Source organism: Sorex araneus, chromosome 2, assembly GCF_027595985.1.
Source record: "Sorex araneus isolate mSorAra2 chromosome 2, mSorAra2.pri, whole genome shotgun sequence".
In the NCBI taxonomy this organism is placed as follows: Eukaryota; Metazoa; Chordata; class Mammalia; order Eulipotyphla; family Soricidae; genus Sorex; species Sorex araneus.
The window spans coordinates 244,868,606-244,892,082 of record NC_073303.1 but is presented as its reverse complement, the minus strand read 5'-3'; the positions used below and the strand labels follow the sequence as shown (position 1 = coordinate 244,892,082).

Sequence of the window (23,477 nt, the reverse complement as noted above, 5' to 3'; positions counted from 1 at the left end):
CTGGTGCCCACTCGAGCAAATCGATGAACAACAGGACAGCAGTGCTACAGTGCTATGTATAATATACATATGTATATATGTATACATCATCAATGTCATCCCGTTGCTCATCGATTTGTTCGAGCGGGCACCAGTAACGTCTGTCATTGAAAGACTTACTGTTACTGTTTTTGGCATATCCAATACACACCGGTAGCTTGCCAGGCTCTGCCGTGCGGGCTCCATACTCTTGGTAGCTTGCCGGGCTCTCCAAGAGGGGCAGAGGAATCGAACACAGGTCGGCCCGTGATATGATAAATGGGATAAATGGTTAAATGGTTGTTGGAGTAAGGAAAGGAGAAAAACACCCCTAAGTGGTATTTTTGCCCTTGAGCAGATGTCCTAGATACAGGAGATCTTTCTCTTATCTTAGAAGAGCTTACCTCAAAAGGAAGAGCTTTCATATGTTAATTGTGCTACCTGACCTGGGTGTAGTTATACACCCAACCTTGGGAGGTTTGGGCTAGATCAAGGCTGCAGGATGGGGCATGCAGAGACTAGCATGGGGGACAGGAGGAGATGGAAGAAGGGGCAGTGTGAGACTGGAATTGGGTGCTTGGTGAATATGTATACATATATATATGTATATATATATATGTATATATATATATATGAGACATCGTGAGATTCCGAGGTTTCATGTGGTCATGGTGATTGCTAGAAAAAAACAAAATAAATGACTTCACACAACTGGCATTGCTAGTCAGAGTGCTATCATTTCTATTTTGCAATCATGTCATTGATTTCCATTTTTGTGCAGACAAATGTCCCCTTCTGCAAGTGCTTGCCTGGCCTGTGTGAGGCCCTGGGTCCTTCAGCACCAAATGTAAGCTCTGAAAGATTTCACGTCTCGTATCTAATGAGCATCTTTTTCCCCCACTCTGGGAATTTTCTCCAAAGTTCATCACTGCTGCACCCAATGCCCATGTCTCCTCTACACAGTGCTCAGAAACCAGCAATTAACAAGCTTGCCCCCAAGCAGCCATAGAGATGATTGGCATCCTAGAGGTGGGCTGGAGGCTGGCCAGAGCCTTTGGTACATGTGATTGTCTTTGATTCTCTTTGGCCTTTGCTTGCAGTACCTACAGCTTAGTGGACGCGCGTTCATGAAGATGTCTGTGGGGAAGGCCAAGTTCCTCCCGAAGGGTCAGTGATCAGAGACTGAAGCTCTCTTGCAGACAAGCTCTCTTCCTCTGTCAAGAAGAAATGAAGCCTCATCTCCAGTGTTAGTGACCACCAGGTCCTGCCCAGCACTGCACAGAGAAGCTATTTATGGCATCCAGTTCTGTTCATTGGTACTCCAGCCACTAAGCACTTTCTTTCCCTGCCGACACCTGTCTGTTCCAAAGGAAAACTCTCCTGGAGATTGTGTTATTAAGGGTCCTGAACAGAATGGAAAAAATTTAGCATCACTGCTTTCCCAGAGTTATGACCTCCCAGAAATTGAATTTATACCAAATTTAAAATTTGTTCCAAAGATTAATACTGAACAAGGGTCGGAGCAATAGCACAGCGGGTAGGGCATTTGCCTTGCATGCAGCCGACCCAGGTTCAATCCCTGGCATCCCATATGGTCCCCCAAGCACCGCCAGGAGCAGTTTCTCAGTGTAGAGACAGGAGTAACTTCTGAGCATCGCTGGGTGTGACCCCTCCCCCAAAAAAGAAAAAAAAAGATTAATACTGAACAATCATCTGTATTTTTTTAATTTAATAGTTTATTTTTAATTAGTGAGTCAACGTGAGGGTACAGTTACAGATTTATACATTTTTGTGCTCATGTTTCTCCCTTACAAAGTTTGATAACCCATCCCTTCACCAGTGCCCATTCTCCACCACCAGTAAACCCAACATCCCTCCCCCCCCCAGCCCTGTCTCCCCCCACCCCACACTGCCACTATGGCAGGGTATTCCCTTTTGATCACTCTTTCTGATTAGGTGTTGTGGTTTGCAATAAAGGTGTTGAGTGGCCATTGTGTTCAGTCTCTAGTCTATATCGGGCCCGCATCATCTTTCCCCCACATGACCTCCAATCACATTTTATTTGGTGTTCCCTTCTCTGAGTTGCCCAGAATGAGATACCAGCCTCCAAGCCATGGAGACAACCTCCTGGTACTTATTTCTACTATTCTTGGGCGTTAGTCTTATAGTCTGTTATTCTATACTCCACAGATGAGTGCAATCTTCCTATGTCTGTCTCTCTCTTTCTGGCTCTTTTCACTTAGCATAATACTTTCCATGCTGATCCACTTATATGCAAACGTCATGACCTCATTCTTTCTAACAGCTGCATAGTATTCCATTGTATAGATGTACCAAAGTTTCTTCAACCAGTCATCTGTTCTAGGGCACTCGGGTTTTTTCCAGATTCTGGCTATTGTAAACAGTGCTGCGATGAACATATAAGTGCAGATGTCATTTCGACTATACTTTTTGGCTTTTCTGGGATATATTCCCAGCAGTGGTATTACTGGGTCAAATGGGAGCTCAACCTCTAGTTTTTTGAGAATCGTCCATATTGTTTTTCAAAAGGGCTGAACTAGCCGACATTCCCACCAGCAGTGTAGAAGGGTCCCTTTCTCCCCACATCCTCTCCAACAGCGGTTGCTTTTGTTCTTTTGGATGTGTGCTAGTCTCTGTGGTGTGAGGTGGTATCTCATGGTTGTTTTGATCTGCATCTCTCTGATGATTAGTGATGTAGAGCACTTTTTCATGTGCCTTTTGGCCATTCGTATCTCTTCTTTGGTAAAGTTTCTGTTCATTTCTTTGCCCCATTTTTTGATGGGGTTGGAACAATCATCTGTATTATATCATTTTTGGCTTTTGTTTTTTTGTTTTTTGGGATTTTTTGGGTTTTTTTGTTTTTTGGGTTTTTTTTTTTTTTGCTTTTTGTGTCACACCCAGTGATGCTCAAGGGTTCCTCCTGCCTCTGCACTCAAGACTTACTCCTGGCAGTGCTTGGGGGACACAATGGGATACCAGGGGTTGAACTCAGGTCGGCCATATGCAAGGCACACACCCTAACCTGCTGTAATATCGCTCCGGCCCCTGTATTATATCTTTAAATCTCCGGGGGTAGAGGAAGGCAGAACAATAGTCTGGTGGATAGAGCACTGGCCTTGCACATGCTGACACAGGTTTAATCCCCGGCACCCAGTGGGGTCCCCTGAGCTCTACAGGTAATCCCTCAGTGCAGAGCCAGGAATAAACCCTGAGCACTAAGAAATGTGGCCAGAAAAAAAAATCAGTTAAAAACATTTTAAGAAAGAGTTGTAACAGGAACCATATTGAAATTCCAGCAACACATACTCACTGAGCACTGTCGGGCATAGCTCGGGAGCCCTAGAGTATTGCCCTTGAGTATCACCATGTGTGATATGGAAGCACCACAAACATGACCCTGGTGGTCCCCAACCCCACAGAACCTGACCCAGACCACACCCTTGTATTGAACCACCAGCCTGTTGGCCTACTGAATTGAAATACTTCTCCCAAAGAAGACAGAGAAGGGGCTGTAGTGATAGGCCAGCGGAGAGAGTGTTTGCCTTGGACACAGTAGACCCGGGTTCAATCCCCAGCACCCCATATGATCCCCCGAGCACTGCCAGCAGTAATTCCTGAGTGCAGAGCCAGAAGTAGCACCTGAGCATTGCCAGGTATGACCCTCAAAAATAAATAAATAGGAGCACTGCTGGATGTGGCCCCAAACAAAAAACAAAAAAATTTTAAATAAATATTCAAGCTTAATAATGAAGTCATCTTAATAATAATAAAAAAGAAGATGGTGGGGCTGGAGTGATAGCACAGCAGGTAGGGCGTTTGCCTTGCACGCGGCCGATTCGGGTTCGATTCTCAGCATCCCATATGGTCCCCTGAGCACCGCCAGGAGTGATTCCTGACTGCAAAGCCAGGAGTAGCCCCTGTGCATCGCCAGGTGTGACCCAAAAAGAAAAAAAAAAAAGAATAAGATGGTGTTTAAGAGATGCTGTCAGAAAATGTTGAGTGAACAAAAGTTTCCCAGCCACTGCTGAGATTTCCAAACACTGAGAGTTCCTTATCATTTGTTGTCATTTGCACATTATTATTTTTATTCCAAAACAACCCAAAAATTGCATTGGGTCCTCTACTTCTGCCTACACTTTGGCTGAAATTTTAACAACTAAATTTTTGTGTGTGTGAGCCTATAAGTGCCAATGACTTTGGGACTGTTTATCTCACACACACACACACACACACACACACACACACACACTCAGAGAGAGAGAGAGAGAGAAGTACAAAACAAACTCCAGCTACCCCATATCTCATGCTCTCCTCAAGATGAGCTACATGTTTGGAGGGGTTTGTTTGTTTGTTTTTTCTCTTCGTCTTGATGACCTTTTCAAATCTCTTTTATTGAATCACCATGAGATACACCATTACAAAGTCTTCATGATTGGGTTTCAGTCATTCCAACACCCATGCCTCCATCGGTGTAAATTTCCCACCACAAATGTCCCCAGTTTCCCTTCCCCCTCTTCCCATAGTCTGCCAGTCTGCCTCTCTCTCTCCCTCTCCCTCTCTCTCTTCTTTGGGGCATTATGGTTTGCAACACAGGTACTGAGAAGTTATCATGTCTATTCCTTTACCTACTTTCAGCATGCAGTTCTTATCCAGAGTGATCACTTCTATCTATCATTGTCCTAATGGTCCCATCCCTATCCCAAGTGTCTTCTCCCCAGAGGCTTCCAACCGTGGACCAATACTTTGTTGTATCTCATCATGAAGACATTAAGTTCTTGTAGGCGAGATTACTAAGATATTGCAGGTGAAGCCTTCTGTGTTTCTGTATTGTTAGATTGTTTACCTTCTCCATTTGGTGTGCTACTACTGGTTTATTCGTGTTGTAGAGTTTGAGATGCTAGACCAGTTTTGAAAGAAACTTTAAACAAGTTGCCAACAGCCAATTATCTTCACTTAGAAGAAGATAAATCAACTTGGCAGACCTCCCATAAGTGTGTCAAGAGAATGCTCCACTACAGTAGGGTCATTATGTGCCATGAACACAAAAAAAGTCACTAAAATTGTTGAGAGAGAATAAATAAATGGACACAAGGGAGAAAGACGACTAATAAGCAAGGTGGGCCCAAGAGACAGTAATAGAGTAAAAGCTTCCTGCGCTGGCAGCATTCCAACCCGCTTCTATCCCCAGAAAGCCCAGAATCACTAATAAGGTGGCAAAATTAAACAAAGCATCCATAAGAAATGAGTGGTATTCTACGAGGTGGAGACACCTTCATGATTGAATATATAACGAGCAATATGAGCACTCAATATAGAAGGTACTTACATGCAACAATTTTAACATGAAATTCAATATTCACATATTATTATTATTCAGTATTCACATTAATTCTAAATAAATGGCTCAGTATTGTGAATACTGATGCCCTGGTAGAGGCTGGTTTGGATATAAAGGTTTGTTGTTGTTTTTGTTTTTGTTTTTGTTTTTTGTATGGTGCTAATTTTGGGAGGTTTAGACCCTTTGGGCTGGGGGATGTTAGTTTGTTTGGTTTGGTTTTGACATGTGCCTGTCCAGCATTTCTAATATCAATTATGAAAGAGACTCTCCAAGGGGCTGGAGTGCTAACACAGCGGGTAGGGCATTTTCCTTGCACGCAGCCAACCCGGGTTCAATTCCCAACATCCCATACGGTCCCCTGAGCACTGCCAGGAGTGGTTCCTGAGTGCAGAGCCAGGAGTAACCCCTGTGCATCGCCAGGTGTGACCCAAAAAGTAAAAATAAATAAATAAATAAAATTTTAAAAAATAAAGAGACTCTCCATGGGCTGGAGCAATAGGAGAGCAGGGAGGGTGTTTGCCTTGCACCTGGCTGTCCCAGGTTCAGTCCTCGACATCTCTGAGCACTGCCAGAAGTAATTCCTGAGTGCAGAGTCAAGAGTAACCCCTAAGCATCAATGGGTATGACCCAAAAAGACAGCTAGATAGATAGATAAATAAATAAATAAATAAATAAATAAATAAATAAATAAATAAATAAATAAATAAATAGGCTTTCCATAACGGCAGATCTCAGGAGAGACACCAGGCTGAGTTATTCCAACTCTGGGGAAAAAAAGCAAAAAAATAATGTGGCTGGAGTGATAGCACAGGGGGTAGGGCCTTTGCCTTGCACGCCGCCAACCTGGGTTCAATTCCCAAAATCCCATATGGTCCCCTGAGCACTGCCAGGAGTAATTCCTGAGTGCATGAGCCAGGAGTAATGCCTGTGCATCACCGAGTGTGACCAAAAACCAAGTCTGCCGGCCACCGGGCCCAGATTTCTGGAGCCTTAGCAGGACGGGAGCAGGCTGAGTCCCCACCCTTCCAAAGGCCCAGCACTCCCCGAATCCACATCCCTCTCCCACCGCTGGCAGAGAAACGTCTTCCGGAAAGATGCCAGAGGGACTCTGGCCGCTGAGTGTCCCAGTTCCAGAGCTCCTGAAGTGGCCACACAAGACCTTCACACTTCCCAGAGCTGCCCAGTAGAAACAAGGGAAATTAAACGGGAACATTGAGTGGAAGCCCGCTGAGCTCAGTGAATAAAAACAATAACACAAAAGGCCCAGCTCACACCTAGCAGCTCGGCAAATCCTCAGGCCAGGACTTTAGTAACACCGTGATGAGATCCATGTTGCAACAAGCAATAGAAAGTGAATGATTTTGTGCCTACGAAGGGAGCAGACTTGGGGAGTAGGTGGGAAACTAGTTTGTTGGCAGAGGGAAGGACACCTTGGTGCTGGCACTAGTGTTGGAATACTGAATACCTAAAACAACTTGGTGAAGAACTTTGTAAATCACAATGTTTAAATAAAGTTTCTTTTTTTTTCTTTTTGGGTCAAACCTGGCAATGCACAGGAGTTACTCCTGGCTCATACACTCAGGAATTATTCCTGGCAGTGCTCAGGGGACCCTATGGGATGCTGGGAATTGAACCCAGGTCGGCCGTGTGCAAGGCAAATGCTCTCCCCGCTGTGCTATCACTCCAGCCCTTCAATATTTTTTTAAATGGTTCTCTATTATTTACTGGTTCCTTGGTCACAACTTTAATTTCCATATAGATGTAGATTTATTTCTGGGACCTCTATTCCTTTTTTTTTAAGGATTGAAACTTTATTTAAACATTGTGATCTACAAATCATTATACAGTTGTTTCAGACAATGAATGTTCCAACACTAGTCCCACCACCAGTGGGACCTACCCTCCATCAATGTCCCCAGTTTCTCACCCACTACTCAATAGGTCTGTGTCTCTGTTTTGTTCCAAAACTGTACTGTGTTAATTACTATTGCTTTACAATAAAATTTGAAGGGTGAAAGTGTGATGTCACTTCACTTCTGTTGGGAATTCCCTATATCAAAAATATTAGAGGGTTGGGGTCACAATGATAGTTCAGCAGGCTTGGTATTTGCCTTGTACACAGCTGACTCGGGTTAAATCTCCGGCATCCCATATGGTTCCCCAAGCATCACCAGGAATAATTCCTGAGTGCAGAGCGAGGAGTAACCCCTGAGCATTGCTGGGTGTGATCTAAAAAAGCCAAAAGGTCAAAAATAAAATGAGAAGGGCCAAAATGATAGTACAGCTGATAAGGCACTTGTCTTGCACATGGTATACCTACGATTTTTTTTTAAATCTCTGGCATCCCATATGGTCCCCTGGCCCAACAAGAGTGGTCCCTTAGTAAGGAATCAAGAGTAATCCCTGAGTACCACTGGGTATAACCCAAAGAACAAAAAATTAGTAAATAATAAAAAATAAAATGTTGGCATATGTTTAAGGAAGCCATTTGTGATCATCCAGGTATCCAAGCTGATTTGAGATCACAATATTAATAATGACCTCAACCGGAGTCTGTGTGACAGGTAACGAGGAAAGGTTGAAAGAATGATGATGTCTAGGAAAAGTGGTGGCCTAAGTAGCATGACAGGAAAAGAATTCAAACTGTGTACAGCATCTCAATTAGGAAGATCCAAGAGGATCCTAACTATGAAGGAGATGCAGAATTAATGGCAATTGTCCCTTCACAGCACCCGTAGCATTTATGACAAATATTAGTACAGGAAGAATATGAAGTCACCCATGTAGGTATTTCTACATGTTTTCAAGCAGAAACAGGAAGACAATTCAGTCATAAAAATAAATAAATAAATAAATAAATAAATAAATAAATAAATAAATAAATGTACCAAACTTTCACCACAATGAATTAAATTCCTTATTTGGAAACCAATCTTCCAGTATAACAGTATAACTGTATACTGTGTATACTGTATAACTGTATATTCCAGTATAACAGTATAACGCAGTATAACTGTGGCATGAAACATAAGTATTTTGAGGAATTAGTTTGCAGTTTGCAATGGCAGTTTGCAATATTGCTTCCTCATTTTATTCCTATCTTTATGATCCAATTATGTCACACTGCATCAATATGCCTCTCCGTGTACTTTTTCCTGAAAGATACATATTTGATATTCAATTCTTAGTCATAACTCGGGTAGGGATACTAAACACTAAATAATATAATAAAACCAAAATTGTAGTTATAAAATGCAAAAATTTATAGATTAAGTGCTTACACGAAATCTTTATGTGCAACACAAGTAGCTGGAATTATGTCTTTTCTTTCTAAGGTATCTATCTAAAAACATTTATTTTGCTTTGGGGGGTTTCCCCTATATATACTTTATTTAAACACCGTGGTTTACAAAATTGTTCAGGATTCAAAACATCCCTTTGAATCAGCATATCACTGTGTTCCACAGCTAGTGATAAGCACTAGATAAGCACCCAGGCTTCTTCTGTTCCAGAAAGTTCCTATGTTTTATAAGATTTCTGGGGAAAGGAAGGAAGGAAGAAAGGAAGGAAGGAAGAAAGGAAGGAAGGAAGGAAGGAAGGAAGGAAGGAAGGAAGGAAGGAAGGAAGGAAGGAAGGAAGGAAGGAAGGAAGGAAGGAAGGAAGGAAGGAAGGAAGGAAGGAAGGGAGGGAGGGAGGGAGGGAGGGAGGGAGGGAGGGAGGGAGGGAGGGAGGGAGGGAGGGAGGGAGGGAGGGAGGGAAGAAAAGAACATAGAGTTGTCATTGCTTTTCACTCCTCAAAGCTTTCTTCTGCTCTCATTCTTGAAATCTTCTAGTCACATGCAAACACTGCTAAACCTAGACAGAACCTTTCCAATCACACTCCATACTGAGAGAGAGCAACTGTCTGGGCAAACTCTCCCTCTCCTCTCTCCTTCCACCTATGGATTTCCCACGTGACTCTTAGGTATTGCATGACCTTCCAGGACAAGGCAATACACTTGGGACACTTTTCAATTCCCTCATGTTTGTTTCTGAGATGTATCTTGCAATTATGAGCCAATGGAACAGAATTGGACAGAATTATCAAATATAGGTTCTGGTCAGTTTCAAGTGTAAAGATGTCCGCCAAATGACGTACAGGTTAGCTGAGTACTTCCAACATCTAAGCCAATATTATTGCTAGCAAATAAATTGGTCGATCATCACATCTTTTTTCTCAGAAAGAGCAAAAACAATAGTAAGAAGAATGAGGAATGTCACTCCGAGTGACAGCTCTTGCTTCCTTATATTTCCTAAATAGGGAATTATAGTAAAGGAAGTATATTAAAGAATATTAATTTAAATACACTAAATCATAAGCAATTTAGGGGGGGCTAGAGCTCTAGCTGGCAATGGCCAGAAGCAAACTAAGAGGACAGAAGACCAGGAACGTGTTCCACATAGCCACCCAGAAACACCTGAAAGCTAAGAACACAGCAAAGTCAATCACCACTAACCTCAAGAAGATAAATATTGTGAATGAGGAAAAGGTCAACAGAATGAACAAAGCTTTTGTAGACATACAAAAGGAGCTTGCACGCTTCTCAAAAGGCCTTTCCCTGGAGCCTCTGCAGAAACCACTGGTTCCTCAGCAGTGTCATGACAATGAACCAGGTAATGTTGATAAAGCTACCAAGTTAATGGCTCAGTTGTAATACAGCACTGGTGATGCAGCAAACTCCCCCAAAGACCAATAGATTAAATGTTTCATATAAAAATAATCATAATCAATTTAACAAAATTGATTTAAATGTTAAAGTACACTTTGTTTTCTTATATTTCCTAAATACGGAAGTTAAAGGTCTTAAGCTGTACGCTTTTTCATATCAGTAACACTACTCACAATGATTCCTCAGGAAAACCAGGGGAAATCAGTTGGCATTATGTTATCCATCTGAGAGAAAAATAAATAAATAAACATATTTACAAATCCAAGCCATGAGAAAATGTTTACAAATCCAAGCTGCTTTGGGACAAGAACAGAAAATTTTTTAATATTTCTGAGTAAAAAATTAAAACTATTTTTGAATTAAACACACACACACACACACACACACACACACACTCCTGAGTCAAGGTTTGGAAATCCTGGGAAGTATAGGAATACAGAAAAATGGAAACTAATGGCCATCAACAAGACAGAGAAAATGCTGTACAGTAAAAACAAAACATACATATACAGTAAAGAATGTCATAAAGGAGGCCAATTCAACTTCCACATTCTGATCAAGTATGAGCAAGTCAAACTTGAGCTTCTTGGTCCTGCTGTCACAAATGACTAACAAAATATTGTCTCTCAAATTATTGACTCATCCCCAAGAGTCGTTTCAGAGCCCTCTTGATGTCTTTGTTCCTGAGGCTGTAGATGAAGGGGTTCAGCATGGGGGTGACCACCGTGTACATCACCGAGGCGATGGCCACAGAGTGCGAGTTCTGGGTGACGGCAGAGCTCAGGTACACCCCAATGCTGGTGCAATAAAACAAGGAGACCACGGAGAGGTGAGACGCGCAGGTGGAAAAGGCTTTATACTTGCCCTGAGCTGAGGAGATTCTTCGGATGGAGGAGACGATCTTAGTGTAAGAGTAAAGGATGCCAGCGAATGGACCCCCGCCCATGAGTCCGGATCCAACGTAGATCATCATGTCATTAAGAAAGGTGTCGGAACAGGCCAGCTGGATCACCTGCTTGAGCTCACAAAAAAAGTGGGGGATTTCCACATTCGTACAGAAGGACAGTCGCAACACCAACAAGCTGTGTGATAAGGAATGCAGGGAACTAATGACCCAAGACACCAGAACCAGGTATCCACAGAGCCGAGGGTTCATGATGACCGTGTAGTGTAGGGGGTGGCAGATGGCCACATAGCGGTCATAGGCCATCACGGTCAGGAGACAGTCATCCAATTCTACAAAAAGGATGAAAAAGTACATCTGGGTGATGCAGCCCTCATAGCTGATGGCCTTGCTGTGCGTCTGGATGTTCACCAGCATCTTGGGGACGGTGCAAGAGGTAATGCAGATGTCCACGAAGGACAGGTTGGACAGGAAGAAGTACATGGGCGTGTGGAGCTGGGGGTCTGAGCTGACGGCCAGGATGATGAGCAGGTTCCCCAGCACGGTGATCAGGTACATGGACAGGAAAAGCACAAAGATGAGGCTCTGCAGTTCTGACTCCTCTGACAGTCCCGTTAGGAGAAATTCTAAAATGTGTGTATCGTTCCCTGGTTCCATGTGATGGAGAGGACTACCAGGAAAGAAATAAATAGCATGGCAGTTTTCAAAAGCGTTATCATTTACAAAAGAATTTGAAATTCCACAGTAGTGTTTTTTTTTCATGGAAAATGCTCCCTACTGAGAATCCTCTGAGTAATCACTATATACTGAATCTTATCCCATTCCTAATGTTTTAAAAAATTCACAGGTATTTGAGGGTTTTAATAAGAGACACTCAGGGAGGTATGCTGAGAAATGACTGACTGTCAAAAGCAGTATAGGAAGCCAAGAAAGTAAGCTCCCTAATGCTCTGATGGGGAACAAAGAAAAGGGAGAGAGAGAGAGAGAGAGAGAGAGAGAGAGAGAGAGAGAGAAGAAAAGTGCCTGGTGAAGAGACAAGTGTTGGAACATTTGAACATTGTTTGACTGTAACCCAATCATAAACAACTTTCTAACTGTGTATCTCATGGTGACTCAATAAAACAAATAAATAAATAAGTAAGTAATTTTTAAAAACTAAAGATCTGATGGGTTAAGAATATAAGCAAACCATGGATGAAGAGATAGTGCAGAAGGTAGGGTGCTTGCCTTGCATGTGGCTGACCAGGGTTAGATCCCCAGCATGCATATAGTCCTAAGCACTGTCAGGAGTGAATCCTGAGCACAGAGCCAGGCATAACCCCTTAGCATTGCCAGAGGTGACCCTCAAAATAAAATGATGCATTTTAAATAGTTTTGTGAAGTCTCTTTATTTGTGTGTGTGTGTGTGTGTGTCTGTGTGGCCTCTTACATATTAAGTTTGTGTGCAGCACACTTTTTTTTTTTTTGCTTTTTGGGTCACACCTGTCAATGCACAGGGATCATTCCTGGCTCTGCACTCAGAAATTACCCCTGGCGGTGCTCAGAGGACCTTATTGGAGCCACCACGTGCAAGGCAAACTCTGTGCTATCGCTCCAGCCCCAGTTTGTATGCACACTTGATCGATTAGGAATGCAGTCAACACTCTGAAATCCACTCCAGGGAAGAATAATTTTGCAAGTACTAATTTCTGCTACTGAAGAAACACAAAGTGAGTGAAGCCAAGAGAAGACCTGGGGTACAGAGAGAATCGGCAGTCAACAGAAGTGTTAAAATGGGGCTGAAGTGATAGCACGGTGGGGAGGGCATTTGCCTTACACACAGTCAATTGGGTTCAATTCCCAGCATCCCATAGGGTCCCCCGAGCAATGACAGGAGTAATTCCTGAGTGCAGAGCCAGGAGTAACCCCTGAGCATCACTGGATGTGACCGAAAAAGCCACCCCCTCAAAAAATGAAGTGCTGAAGTGACTCAGAGTAGGGCCACACGCTGACTCCAGCCTGGCTGCTCCACCCACCTCATCACCTGGCATTCGAGTCCATGATCTCTGCTCAGTGGATGGACCTGCTCTGTGTCTGTTGACCACTTTGTTTTCATCTAGTCCCATAACAGAGGTGAGTACCCAGGCCTCATCTTTCTCTAGTGTCCTTTTCCCATGGTGATTCAAAGTCACATCGAACTCCCCACTTCCACCCATCATTGGAACATTGTATGACTGTAACCCAACCATGAACAACTTTCTAACTCTCATGGTGATTTAATAAAATAAATAAATAAGCAATTTTTTAAAAACTAAAGAATATATGTGGTGGAGCCATAGCACAGCGGGTAGGGCATTTGCCTTGCACGCGTCCAACCCGGGTTTGATTCCTCCATCCCTCTCTGAGAGCCCAGCAAGCTACCAAGAGTATCCCTCCCGCACAGCAGAGTCTGGCAAGCTACCTGTGGCATATTCGATATGCTAAAAAAAATAACAAGTCTCAACATGGAGATGTTACCGGTGCCCGCTCGAGCAAATAAATGAACAACGGGACAGCAGTGCTACAGTGCTAATGAATATACACAAACCATGGCTGAAGAGATAGTAGAGAAGGCAGGTTGCTTGCTTTGGTTGTAACGTTAAGACACATAGAGGACACAAACTGTTCTATTCCTTAGAATAGTCGGTACAAAGCAGCGCCAAAGTGTACTCTATAAATTCCTGCCTGTTCCTCAATGACATGGTGCATCCTCAGCTGAGAACATCCCAGACGTGGATCTCATCAAACTAGACCTTCCCCCCTGAGGATGGAAATGGTACCAGGGCAACTGCCTCACTCCTTTGGTTCATATTTTATTTCATTCACACACATATTTATATAAGAAAAAGGCCAAGAAAAGAAAAATACATAAAATTTAAAAAGCAGATAAAAGTTGACACAGGTTAACAAGAGTGGATTCCAATAAAATTACCAAATAAAATTAAATTGAAATCTAAGGTCAGTATATATATATATATATATATATATATATATAGCTTATATATATACTGGCTTTTTGGGTCACACCCGGCAATGCGCAGGGGTTACTCCTGGCTTTGCACTCAGGAATTACTCCTGGTGGTGCTCAGGGAACCATATGGGACGATGGGATTTGAACTTGGGTTGGCCTACCCGCTGTGCTATCGCTCCAGCCCCTATATTTAAAAAAAAAAGGATAGAAAGTAATTATTGTCTCTAATCAACATCAGTCTGTAATTCACAATTAAATGAGCCAAGAAATGGACATAAAAATTAATTATGAAGATATTTTTATAAGCCATGGAAGCAACAATCACTGTCACTGTCATCCCGTTGCTCATCGATTTGTTCGAGCGGACACCAGTAACATCTCTCATTGAGAGACTTATTGTTACTGTTTTTGGCATATCCAATATGCCACGGGTAGCTTTCCAGGCTCTGCCTTGCAGGCGCGATACTCTCAGTAGTTTGCCGGGCTCTCCGAGAGGGGCGGAGGAATCGAACACGGGTCGGCCTCGTGAAAGGTAAACGAACACCCTACCCGCTGTGCTATCACTCCAGCAACAATATCAAAAGTAAATTTTCTAGCTATTTGAAGATAAGTGTTTTCAAATATTTATGAAAAATAGGTATGATTAGTGAAGTCAAATATAAGGTCTTTCATGATATGAAATGAATGTCTTTTTAAGTGCATGTAACCACAGATGCAAGCAATAGCAATCAGGAAATACAGAAAAAGCAAAAAAGAACATCAGAGGAAAAAGGAATTAGTGACTAATAAGGATACAAAAAAAAAACCTTTATATTTCTAAAGTAAGGTAAATGAGTCCATACTGGGAATTAAACGCACAAAAGATAAATATTTACAAATTGGCCTCCTTTATCCATACATACATAAAAGATGCTAATGAAAAACTAAAAAGAAAGCTGGGAAGTTTTGTTTGAAAGTATGTACTAAAACACCAGACTCTGGTTTACAAATGGCTGTGACACATTTTACAAATCCTAAACTATATACAGTCTCAACAGGAGTAAAATAATTGAAAAGACATGTCAGCATTCTCCATTGACTCTTAAGTTAAATGCACTTTTCCATGCCATTATCCAAATGAGAGAAATTATAGTGAGGTGTTGGATTCATGAACTGCTTTGCAACTCTCCCACCACTGATCATCTTATAAGAAAGGCTCAGAAAAATACACCACATCTCACAATATTTAAACTCCTCACCATGACACACATTGCCACACATAACACTCTTTTTTCCCACTCTTCCTAAAACTGCAAAATTTCATCCAGCACTTTGGATTTTCCCCAGAACTTTTTTATGTCTCAAATTTCTTTCTCGGCCTTATCCAACCAGATTTCAACCCCAGCACCTTCTCATCAGTGGGATCCGAAAGACAGAACATTCCAAAGAGATTTCTTTCTTTCACATAAGAAATGCATTCACGATGGATTACTTTATGAAAAAACAAATAAATCAGAAACCTCTTGTGTCTTGGTCAAGCTGGTGTGGCTCTAAGACAATGTGTAGCAGACGTTCCCAGGAACCATCTTCTCCAAACTGATCCTGTTCTAGCTACTGGACCTCAGAATCTCTTAGAAGGAAAATCTCTGAGTGGAAGCCTGAATTTCTCCGGGTTTGGTAGACAAAGGAAAATTGCTTCCTGACACACCCAGAAGAAGGAATTGTGTATCAGTATCTGAGTCGGACCTAGGCAGCAAAAACAACTGGGTCCCATCTGTAGATGGTTGGACAAACATCAGGCATTTTCACTTGTAATGTTTAGTGCTCCAAAAGTTGGCTAATGAGGCAAACAACACTCATTTACTCAAGCCTCTAAACACATGATTTCCCAGAGGGGTACGGTCTGGACAGAAAGAAAAATTTCTTAATGATTCTCACCTCCCAAAAGACTGGATTAGAAGTCAGCGTTGATTTCTCCATGAACTCTCTGATGCACCGGCTTCTGAATGCATGCACACTTGTGCGCACGTGCACACACACACACACATGCACACACACACATGCACACACATACACACATGCACACACACATGTGCACACACACATGTGCACGCAAACACACACATATGCACACACCAGTGAAAGCCTCAGAAACCCATCTAGATTTCCTGGATCTTTAAACTTTGACTTATGTTGGAGACAGACAACCTAATTCCTCTCTTCAACAAGGAAAAAATTCTTGCACCTTTAATAATAATCTTAGTTGAAACATTTCTTGGCACCTAGACATAATTATGAATTTTTTATCTATTCAGGCTAAAGGCTGGCACATGGCACCTCTGGATAAATATTTGCTAGTTATAAACGATACATTTATAAAAGGCAACCAGTTTCAATTAACAAAATATAAACACCAAAGGTATCATCTTAGTAATCTCTTATATAAGGACTTAATGGCTCCATGGTGAGATATAACAATTTTCACTAACTTTCTTCTAAGAAACAAATTTTTTAGCATTATGATAGCAAATTATTGATAACAATCAATGTAAAATAAATTATTGAGGGCCTTCTATGGGGCAGGTTTACAAGTATTTGGGAAAATTAGAGAAAATAATGAGAGTGGGCAGACTTGTCTTATCCCTGATCTTAGAGAAAAGGTGTAATGGTGGTGGGATTGGTGTTGAAATATTGAATGCCTGTAACAAATTATCATAGACAATTTTGTAATCACAGCATTTGTATAAAGTGTAAGGGAAAGTTTAAATATGTAGGTCTTCTCTATTCCCCATTGAGAATAATGTTTGCTGTGGGTTCGTGGTAGATGGCTTTGACTATACTGAGGAAAGTTCCTTCAACTCCCATTTTTGTTGAGAGTTTTCATCATAAATGGGTCTTGTAAAATGCTTTGTCTGCATCTATTGATATGATCAGGTGTTTTTTATCTTTTATTGATCTGATGAATCATGTTGATTGACTTGAAAATGTTAAATCATCCTTACATCCCTGGGATGAATTCCATTTTCTTATGGTGTATGATCATTTCAATGAGTCATTGGATTCTATTTGCCAGTATTTTGTTGAAGATCTTTGCATCTGTGTTCATCAGGGATATCAGTCTATAAGTTTTTGTGTGGTGTCTCTGTCTGCTTTTGATATTAGGGTGATGTGTGGCTCATAGAAACTGTTTGGGAGTGTTTCTGTTTCTTCAATTTTCTGGAAAATCTTGAAAAGGACTGGCAATAGGTCCTCTTTAAAGGTTTGGAAGAATTCATTAGTGAGTCCATCTGAATGGACCTGGACTTTTGTTTGGGGGAAGATTTTGATTGCTGTTTCAATTTCCTTGATAGTGATAGGTCTATTCAGGCATTCCAAGTCTTCTCGGTTTCGTCTTGGAAGGTTATAGGAATCCAGGAATTTATCCATCCCTTCTAGGTTCTCTTGTTTTGTGGCATAAAACTCTCAATGTAATCTCTGATGACCTTTTGGATTTCTGTCATTTCTGTTGTGATGTCTCCCTTTTCATTTCTGATTCAGTTTATTAGGTATCTCTCTCTCTCACTGAGTCTTGCTAGTGGTTTATCAATCTTGTTTATTTTTTCAAAGAACCAGCCCTTGGTTTCATTGATCTTTTGGATTGTTTTTTGGGAATCCACTTAGTTGATTTCTGTTTTCATCCTGTCTGATTTGGGCTTCTTTTATTGGTCATTTCCTAAGATCTCAACCTGTGATGTCAAGTTATTAGTGTGGGCCCTTTCTTCCTTACTGATAAAAGCTTGCAGAGCTATAAACTTTCCTCTTTACACTGCTTTAGCTGTGTCCCACAAGTTCTGGTTGCTGGTGTCCTCATTCTCATTTGTTTCCAGGAATATTTTTTTTTCTTTGATTTCCTCTCTAACCCACTCCATGTTCAGCAATGAACTGTTTAATTTCCAGATGTCTGATTTGATTCTCCATTTCTGTGTGTGATTAACTTTTATTTTCAGTGCATTGTGATCTGAAAAGACAGTTGATACAGTTGATACATCTTCTTGATTTTATTGAGGTATTCTTTGTGGCCCAGCACCTGGTCTATGTTGGAAAATGTTCCATGTGCATTGGAGAAAAATGTGTATTAGGCTTTCGAGAGATGAAAAGCCCTGTGTAGATCTTGCCACAATCAACAGAGAAGCGGCAGGCATTCTGGTGAGCAACGCGGCCCGGAAAATGCTCCGGACCCGAATTGGGGGCAACAACACCGGGGAGCCGGAAGAACAAGAAGTCCCCAAGGATTCGGGACTGGGACACACCCGAGTCGCGCGGCCACGTTAGCAGCCACGCGACCTTTTCTAAAACCTGAAAACATACAATCTTTTAATGGAAAACTAATTATCAAATGCTGCCTTAGTAGGGTTATCTTGTTTGGGGGTATAACTCCCACAACAATAGTGAGTTTTGTGTTGAAATATGGAACGTAATCAAGGTGAAGAGAAAATGAAGTGAAATTCATCAGTTATACAGTTGGGGTGGGGGATGGGGGGCATACCGGGGATTTTGGTGGTGGAATATGGGCACTGGTGAAGGGATGGTGTTTGAATACGGTATAACTGAGACATAAACCTGAGAACTCTGTAACTTTCCACATGGTGATAAAATAAAAAATAAATAAATAAATTTTAAAAAAAGAAAAGCCCTGTGTATATCTACTAGCCTCTTTCTTCCATTTCTTCCTCAGAGCCATTACTTCCTTACTGAGTTTTAGTCTCATTGATCTATCAAGAGGTGATAAGGCAATGTTGAAGTCTCCGGCTACTATTATATTGTTACCAATGTCCTCCTTGAAGTCTATTAGCAGTTTTTTTAAGTATTTTGCTGGCCCCTCATTGGGTACATGTATGTTTAGGAGTGTAATTTCTTCTGGATGTACAGATCCCTTGGTTATTAAGCAATGACCTTCACTGTTCCTTCTAATCTTTTTCAGCCTGAAATCTATGTTGTCGCATACTAGTATGTCTACCCAGCTTTTTTGAAGAAATTGTTTGCTTGAAGGATTATTGTTTTAAAGTCTTGGGCTTTTAATCTGTGTTTTCTCCAACTGTTCAAATGTGTTTCTGGTAGGCAACAGAATGTTGGATTCAGTTTTTTAATCCACTTTGCCACTCTGTCTCTCTTAATTGATGCATTTAGACTATCGACATTGAGATTATTGTCACAGGGTTTTGTGTCATATTTCTGTAGAAGTTTGTTGTGTTTGTGGGGTTTGTCTTGTCTTACAGTGGCCCCTTCAGTCCTTTTTCTAAGGTTGGTTTTGAGTCTATGAAATTACTGAGCTGTTGTTTATCCATGAAGTCGTGTATCATTCTTTCAAAACTGAATGAGTCTGGACAGGTAAAATATTCTTGAGGAGGTGTTCATTTCATTGAGTTTTTTCACTATATCCCACCAGTCTTTGGAGGGTTTTGTCTGACAAGTCTGCTGTAAATCTAAAGGATACTCCTTTGCATGTGATTTCCTTCTTTGATCTTGCTGCTGGCAGATTTTGTCTCAGTCTGTGGTATTCGTCATTCTGATGCTGATATGTCTTGGAGTCTTTTTTATTAGGGTCTCTTTTGGCAGATACCATTTGGGCTTCTTGGATCTGGATGCCTGCATTCTCCAATTCTGCGAATTTTCAGCAATGATGTCTTTAACTGTTACTACCCCATTGGGGTCGCCTCCCTGTCCCTCTAGGATTCCAATGATTCTTATGTTGTTCTTCTTGAATGCATTCCTTACATCTTTCTTAACCTCCCTTGTGCTATTTGAGAAATTTTCCATCTTCTATTGTTGCCTGGATGTTTTCTGCAGCTCATCTTCAAGCTTACTGATTCTGTCTTTGGATATTGTCATTCTACTGTTGAGGGCACCCACTGAGTTTTTTTTTCTTATTTCATCTAATTAATTTTTTTTACTTGTGACACTTCTGTTTGTGGTTTTCTTATTTCTGCTCTCATTTCCTTCTGTATTTTATTGGCTGTCCATTCCACTATTTCTTTCATATCCTCCTGTATTTTATTGGATGTCCCTTCCACTGGGCTGGAGCGATAGCACAGCGGGTAGGGTGTTCACCTTTCACTCGGCCGATCGGTGTTTTATTCCTCCACCCCTCTCGGAAAGCCCATCAAGCTACCAAGAGTGTGGTGCCCGCACGGCAGAGCCTGACAAGCTCCTCGTGGCATATTGGATATGCCAAAAACAGTAACAATAAGTATCACAATAAGAGACGTTACTGGTGCCCACTCAAACAAATCGATGAGCAATGGGATGACAGTGACAGTGACAGTCCCTTCCACTGTTTCTTTGAGTTCATTAAATACCCTCACCATTTTGTCTCTGAATTCTTTAGCAGAGAGATCATGTGTGTGGAGTCCCCCTCTCACTGCCAGGGAGAACTCTGGGCATACTCAGTAGAGAGTCGTCTCCTTTTCCCCTTTCAAGGATATTATCTTCCTCCTTGGTGCTCCTGTGTGACTTGTGTGGGGCCTCTAGCACTAATTCATGGGATGTGATTTTTGGCTGAACTTCCTGTTAATTTTAGATGGGGGTTGTACAGATTCTTGTGTTCATCATTATTTGGGTGAGTTGTAGGGGTATTTTTATTGGAATAGGTTAGTGGACTATTGGCCTAATGTGGTTGGGGTAGCCAGGCTGCCCTAGTAAGAGTTTGGTATAAGACTAACACAGTTCCGGCACCTCGGGGGGCTGGGTGGGGGGCACTGGAGTGGGGCGGCGCCAGCCCAGCCTCCAGGCGGCCTGGCCTCCGGAAGTTACACCCTCGACCCACCCTCAGCGCCATCTTGCCACATTCAACAGAGAAGCCGGGCCTTCTGGTGAGCAACGCAGCCGGAGAATGCTCCGGACCCGAGACGGGGCCAGCAACGCCGGGGATCCAGACGGAGGAGGTACAGCCACCACACCTTCTCCAGATAAAGCCCCGGCGACACTGAGCAGCAACTAACACGGCTCCGGGATGCGGGACGGGGACAATTCCAAACCTTTTCTAAAAACTGAAAACCTACAATCTTTTAATGGAAAACTAATTATCAAATGCTTCCTTGGTAGTAGGGCTGTCTTTCTTGGTGGGAAACTCCAACAACAATAGTGAGTTTTGTGTTGAAATATGGAACTTAATGAAGGTAAAGAGAAAATGAAGTGAAATTTATCAGTTATACAGTTGGGGATGGGAGGCGGGGGAGGGGGGTATACTGGGGTTTCTGGTGGTGGAATATGGGCACTGGTGAATGGATGGGTGTTTGAATATTGTATAACTGAGACATAAACCTGAGAACTTTGTAACTTTCCACATGGTGATTCAATAAAAATTTTAAAAAAAGAGTTTGGTATAAGAGGCCAAGATATGGGTCCAATGTACTATAAAGGTAAAAATTAACTGGCGGCCACTGCTCAAGAGGACATATCCCCCACACACATCGCCAGTGTACCTGGTTGGGGGGGAGCCACATGTTAACACAGATCCTGAGGTTACAGTTCAAGTTCCACTGGTGACATTTCTAAAAATACAGGTGTCCTCTCTCTCCTAGGTGTTCATCAGGGCACCTGTGGCTGCGGAGGGGGCCTCTTTGTTCGCTGTTGCCTCTACTGCCAAGAAATCTGCCAGACTCTGTAACTTTCCACATGGTGACTCAATAAAAAATTTAAAAAAAATAAAAAAAAAAGAAATCTGCCAGATTTATTTTTCTGATCATTCTATTTGCTAGTTTTTTTTTTTAATTATTTTTGGGTCACACCTGGCAAAGCACAGAGGTTACTCCTGGATTTGCACTCAGGAATTACTCCTGGCGGTGCTCAGGGGACCCTATGGGATGCTGGGAATTGAACCTGGGTTGGCCGCATGCAAGACAAATGCCCTACCCACTGTGCTATCGCTCCAGCCCCTATTTGATGGCTCTTAAAGTTGTGTTGGGCTGGAGCAATAGCACAGCAGGTAGGGCATCTGCCTTACACGTGACCAAACCAGGTTCGATTCCTCCGCCCCTCTCAAAGAGCCCGGCAGGCTACTGAGAGTATCTTGCCCACATGGCAGAGCCTAACAAGCTACCCATGGCATATCTGCTATGCCAAAAAACAGTAACAAGTCTCACAATGGAGATGTTACTGGTGTCCACTCAAGCAAACCGATGAGCAACGGAATGACAGTGATAGTGACAGTGAAAGTTGTGTTATACTTGAGCAATATAGAGTAAATTTGTTTTGTGCCAAAGGAGGCAGGCCAGGATTGGGAGGAAAAATAGGATTATTGGTGGAGGGACAATTGCAGTAGTGGTATTGGAACATTAGAATGCTTGAAACAACTGTATAATGAACAACTTTGTAACCCGTAGTGTTTTTAATTTAAAAAATAATTTTAGGGGCCGGAGTGATAGCACATCGTGTAGGGCATTTGCCTTGCATGCGGCCAACCCAGGTTCGATTCCCAGCATCCCATATGGTCCCCTGAGCACTGCCAGGAGTGATTCCAGAGTGCAGAGCCAGGAGTAACCCCTGTGCATTGCCGGGTGTGACCCAAAAAAAACAAAAACAAAATAAAAATTAATTTTAAAAATAAATAAAAGATATGTTTATGTCTAGAGAAAAAGTACAAGTAGGTCATTTTCCTTACACATGGCTAACCAGGTTCTACCCCTAGCACCCACGGGACCCTGGACCCACCCTGAACCCACCTGGAGTGATCCCTAGCAAACAGCCAAGAGAAAGCCCCAAGAACCACTGGGTGTGGCCCAAAGACCAAAAGAAAAAAAATAGTACACTTAATCTTTCATGTTCTATCACCTGAAAATAGCACCGTCTATGAATTATATTTCCATATATGTGGTTCAATTGTAGAATAATGGTAAAAGCGCTGTTCTCTGTCATGAAAGCTTGTCTTGAGGGTGGTATGCATCTACCCAATATTGTTATCTAACTAATGAATAGACTGGAATTCTCCCAGCATGCTTCCATTTTTCCAACAAGTGTGCAGGCTCCTAAACAGAGTGATTTGAACCCAAGGATAATTGGCAAATTTTCCAGGGATACTGAACAATGCCAGAACAATGGCAGCAAAACTGTATCTGTGTATACTTATATAAAATAAATCAACTGTCACAAGTGGGTTCAAGTCTGTGTTATTTATAAGTTGGGGGCTATGCATGATATGTCACGTGCATTTAAACAATATAATATAAACCATGTGTGGGTGAAAAATAATTCTTACAAGTCCAGGTTGCTTCATGAAATGAAGGAAAAATATTACAATATTTATAAGCCAATTTTGGAGAAAGATGGGAGCTGTAGAAAAGTTGACAAAGAAGAAATTCTATCAATAAAGCAGAGAGAACAAAGGCTTTAAAAAGCAAGTTGCTCAAATTTACAGAGCAGTAGAATTTCAATGAATTTAAATTTCAGGAAATAAATCGAGGAGGTAGTTCAGCCCTTCACATTCTGATGATAGCTGAGCAAATGAGGGAGGGAGAAACTTCTGTGACCCAAAACTGTTGGTCT

General features: G+C 41.9%; 2 protein-coding genes across 3 annotated transcripts; one reads left to right on the top strand and one right to left on the bottom strand.

The window, feature by feature from the left end:
* Positions 1-9,768: 9,768 nt before the first annotated feature.
* Positions 9,769-10,071, top strand: LOC101547798 (ribosomal biogenesis factor-like). 2 transcript variants are annotated; one of them, XM_055129604.1, is made up of 2 exons: positions 9,769-9,891; positions 9,991-10,071. In XM_055129604.1, the coding sequence occupies exons 1-2, from the start codon at positions 9,769-9,771 to the stop codon at positions 10,069-10,071; spliced, it is 204 nt and encodes a 67-aa protein (XP_054985579.1). The 2 variants fall into 2 exon arrangements, with proteins under 2 accessions (XP_054985579.1, XP_004615023.1); XM_004614966.1 differs by having other exon boundaries at positions 9,769-10,071.
* Positions 10,072-10,717: 646 nt separating this feature from the next.
* On the bottom strand, positions 10,718-11,647 carry LOC101547519 (olfactory receptor 7A17-like). The gene has a single exon (XM_004614965.1). The coding sequence runs from the start codon at positions 11,645-11,647 to the stop codon at positions 10,718-10,720; it is 930 nt and encodes a 309-aa protein (XP_004615022.1).
* Between the last annotated feature and the right edge of the window lie 11,830 nt (positions 11,648-23,477).

What these genes read in the sequence shown, in the direction of transcription:
- LOC101547798 (XM_004614966.1), top strand. Translation starts at nt 9,769, where the DNA reads ATGGCCAGAAGCAAACTAAGAGGACAGAAGACCAGGAACGTGTTCCAC.
- LOC101547519 (XM_004614965.1), bottom strand. Translation starts at nt 11,647, where the DNA reads ATGGAACCAGGGAACGATACACACATTTTAGAATTTCTCCTAACGGGA.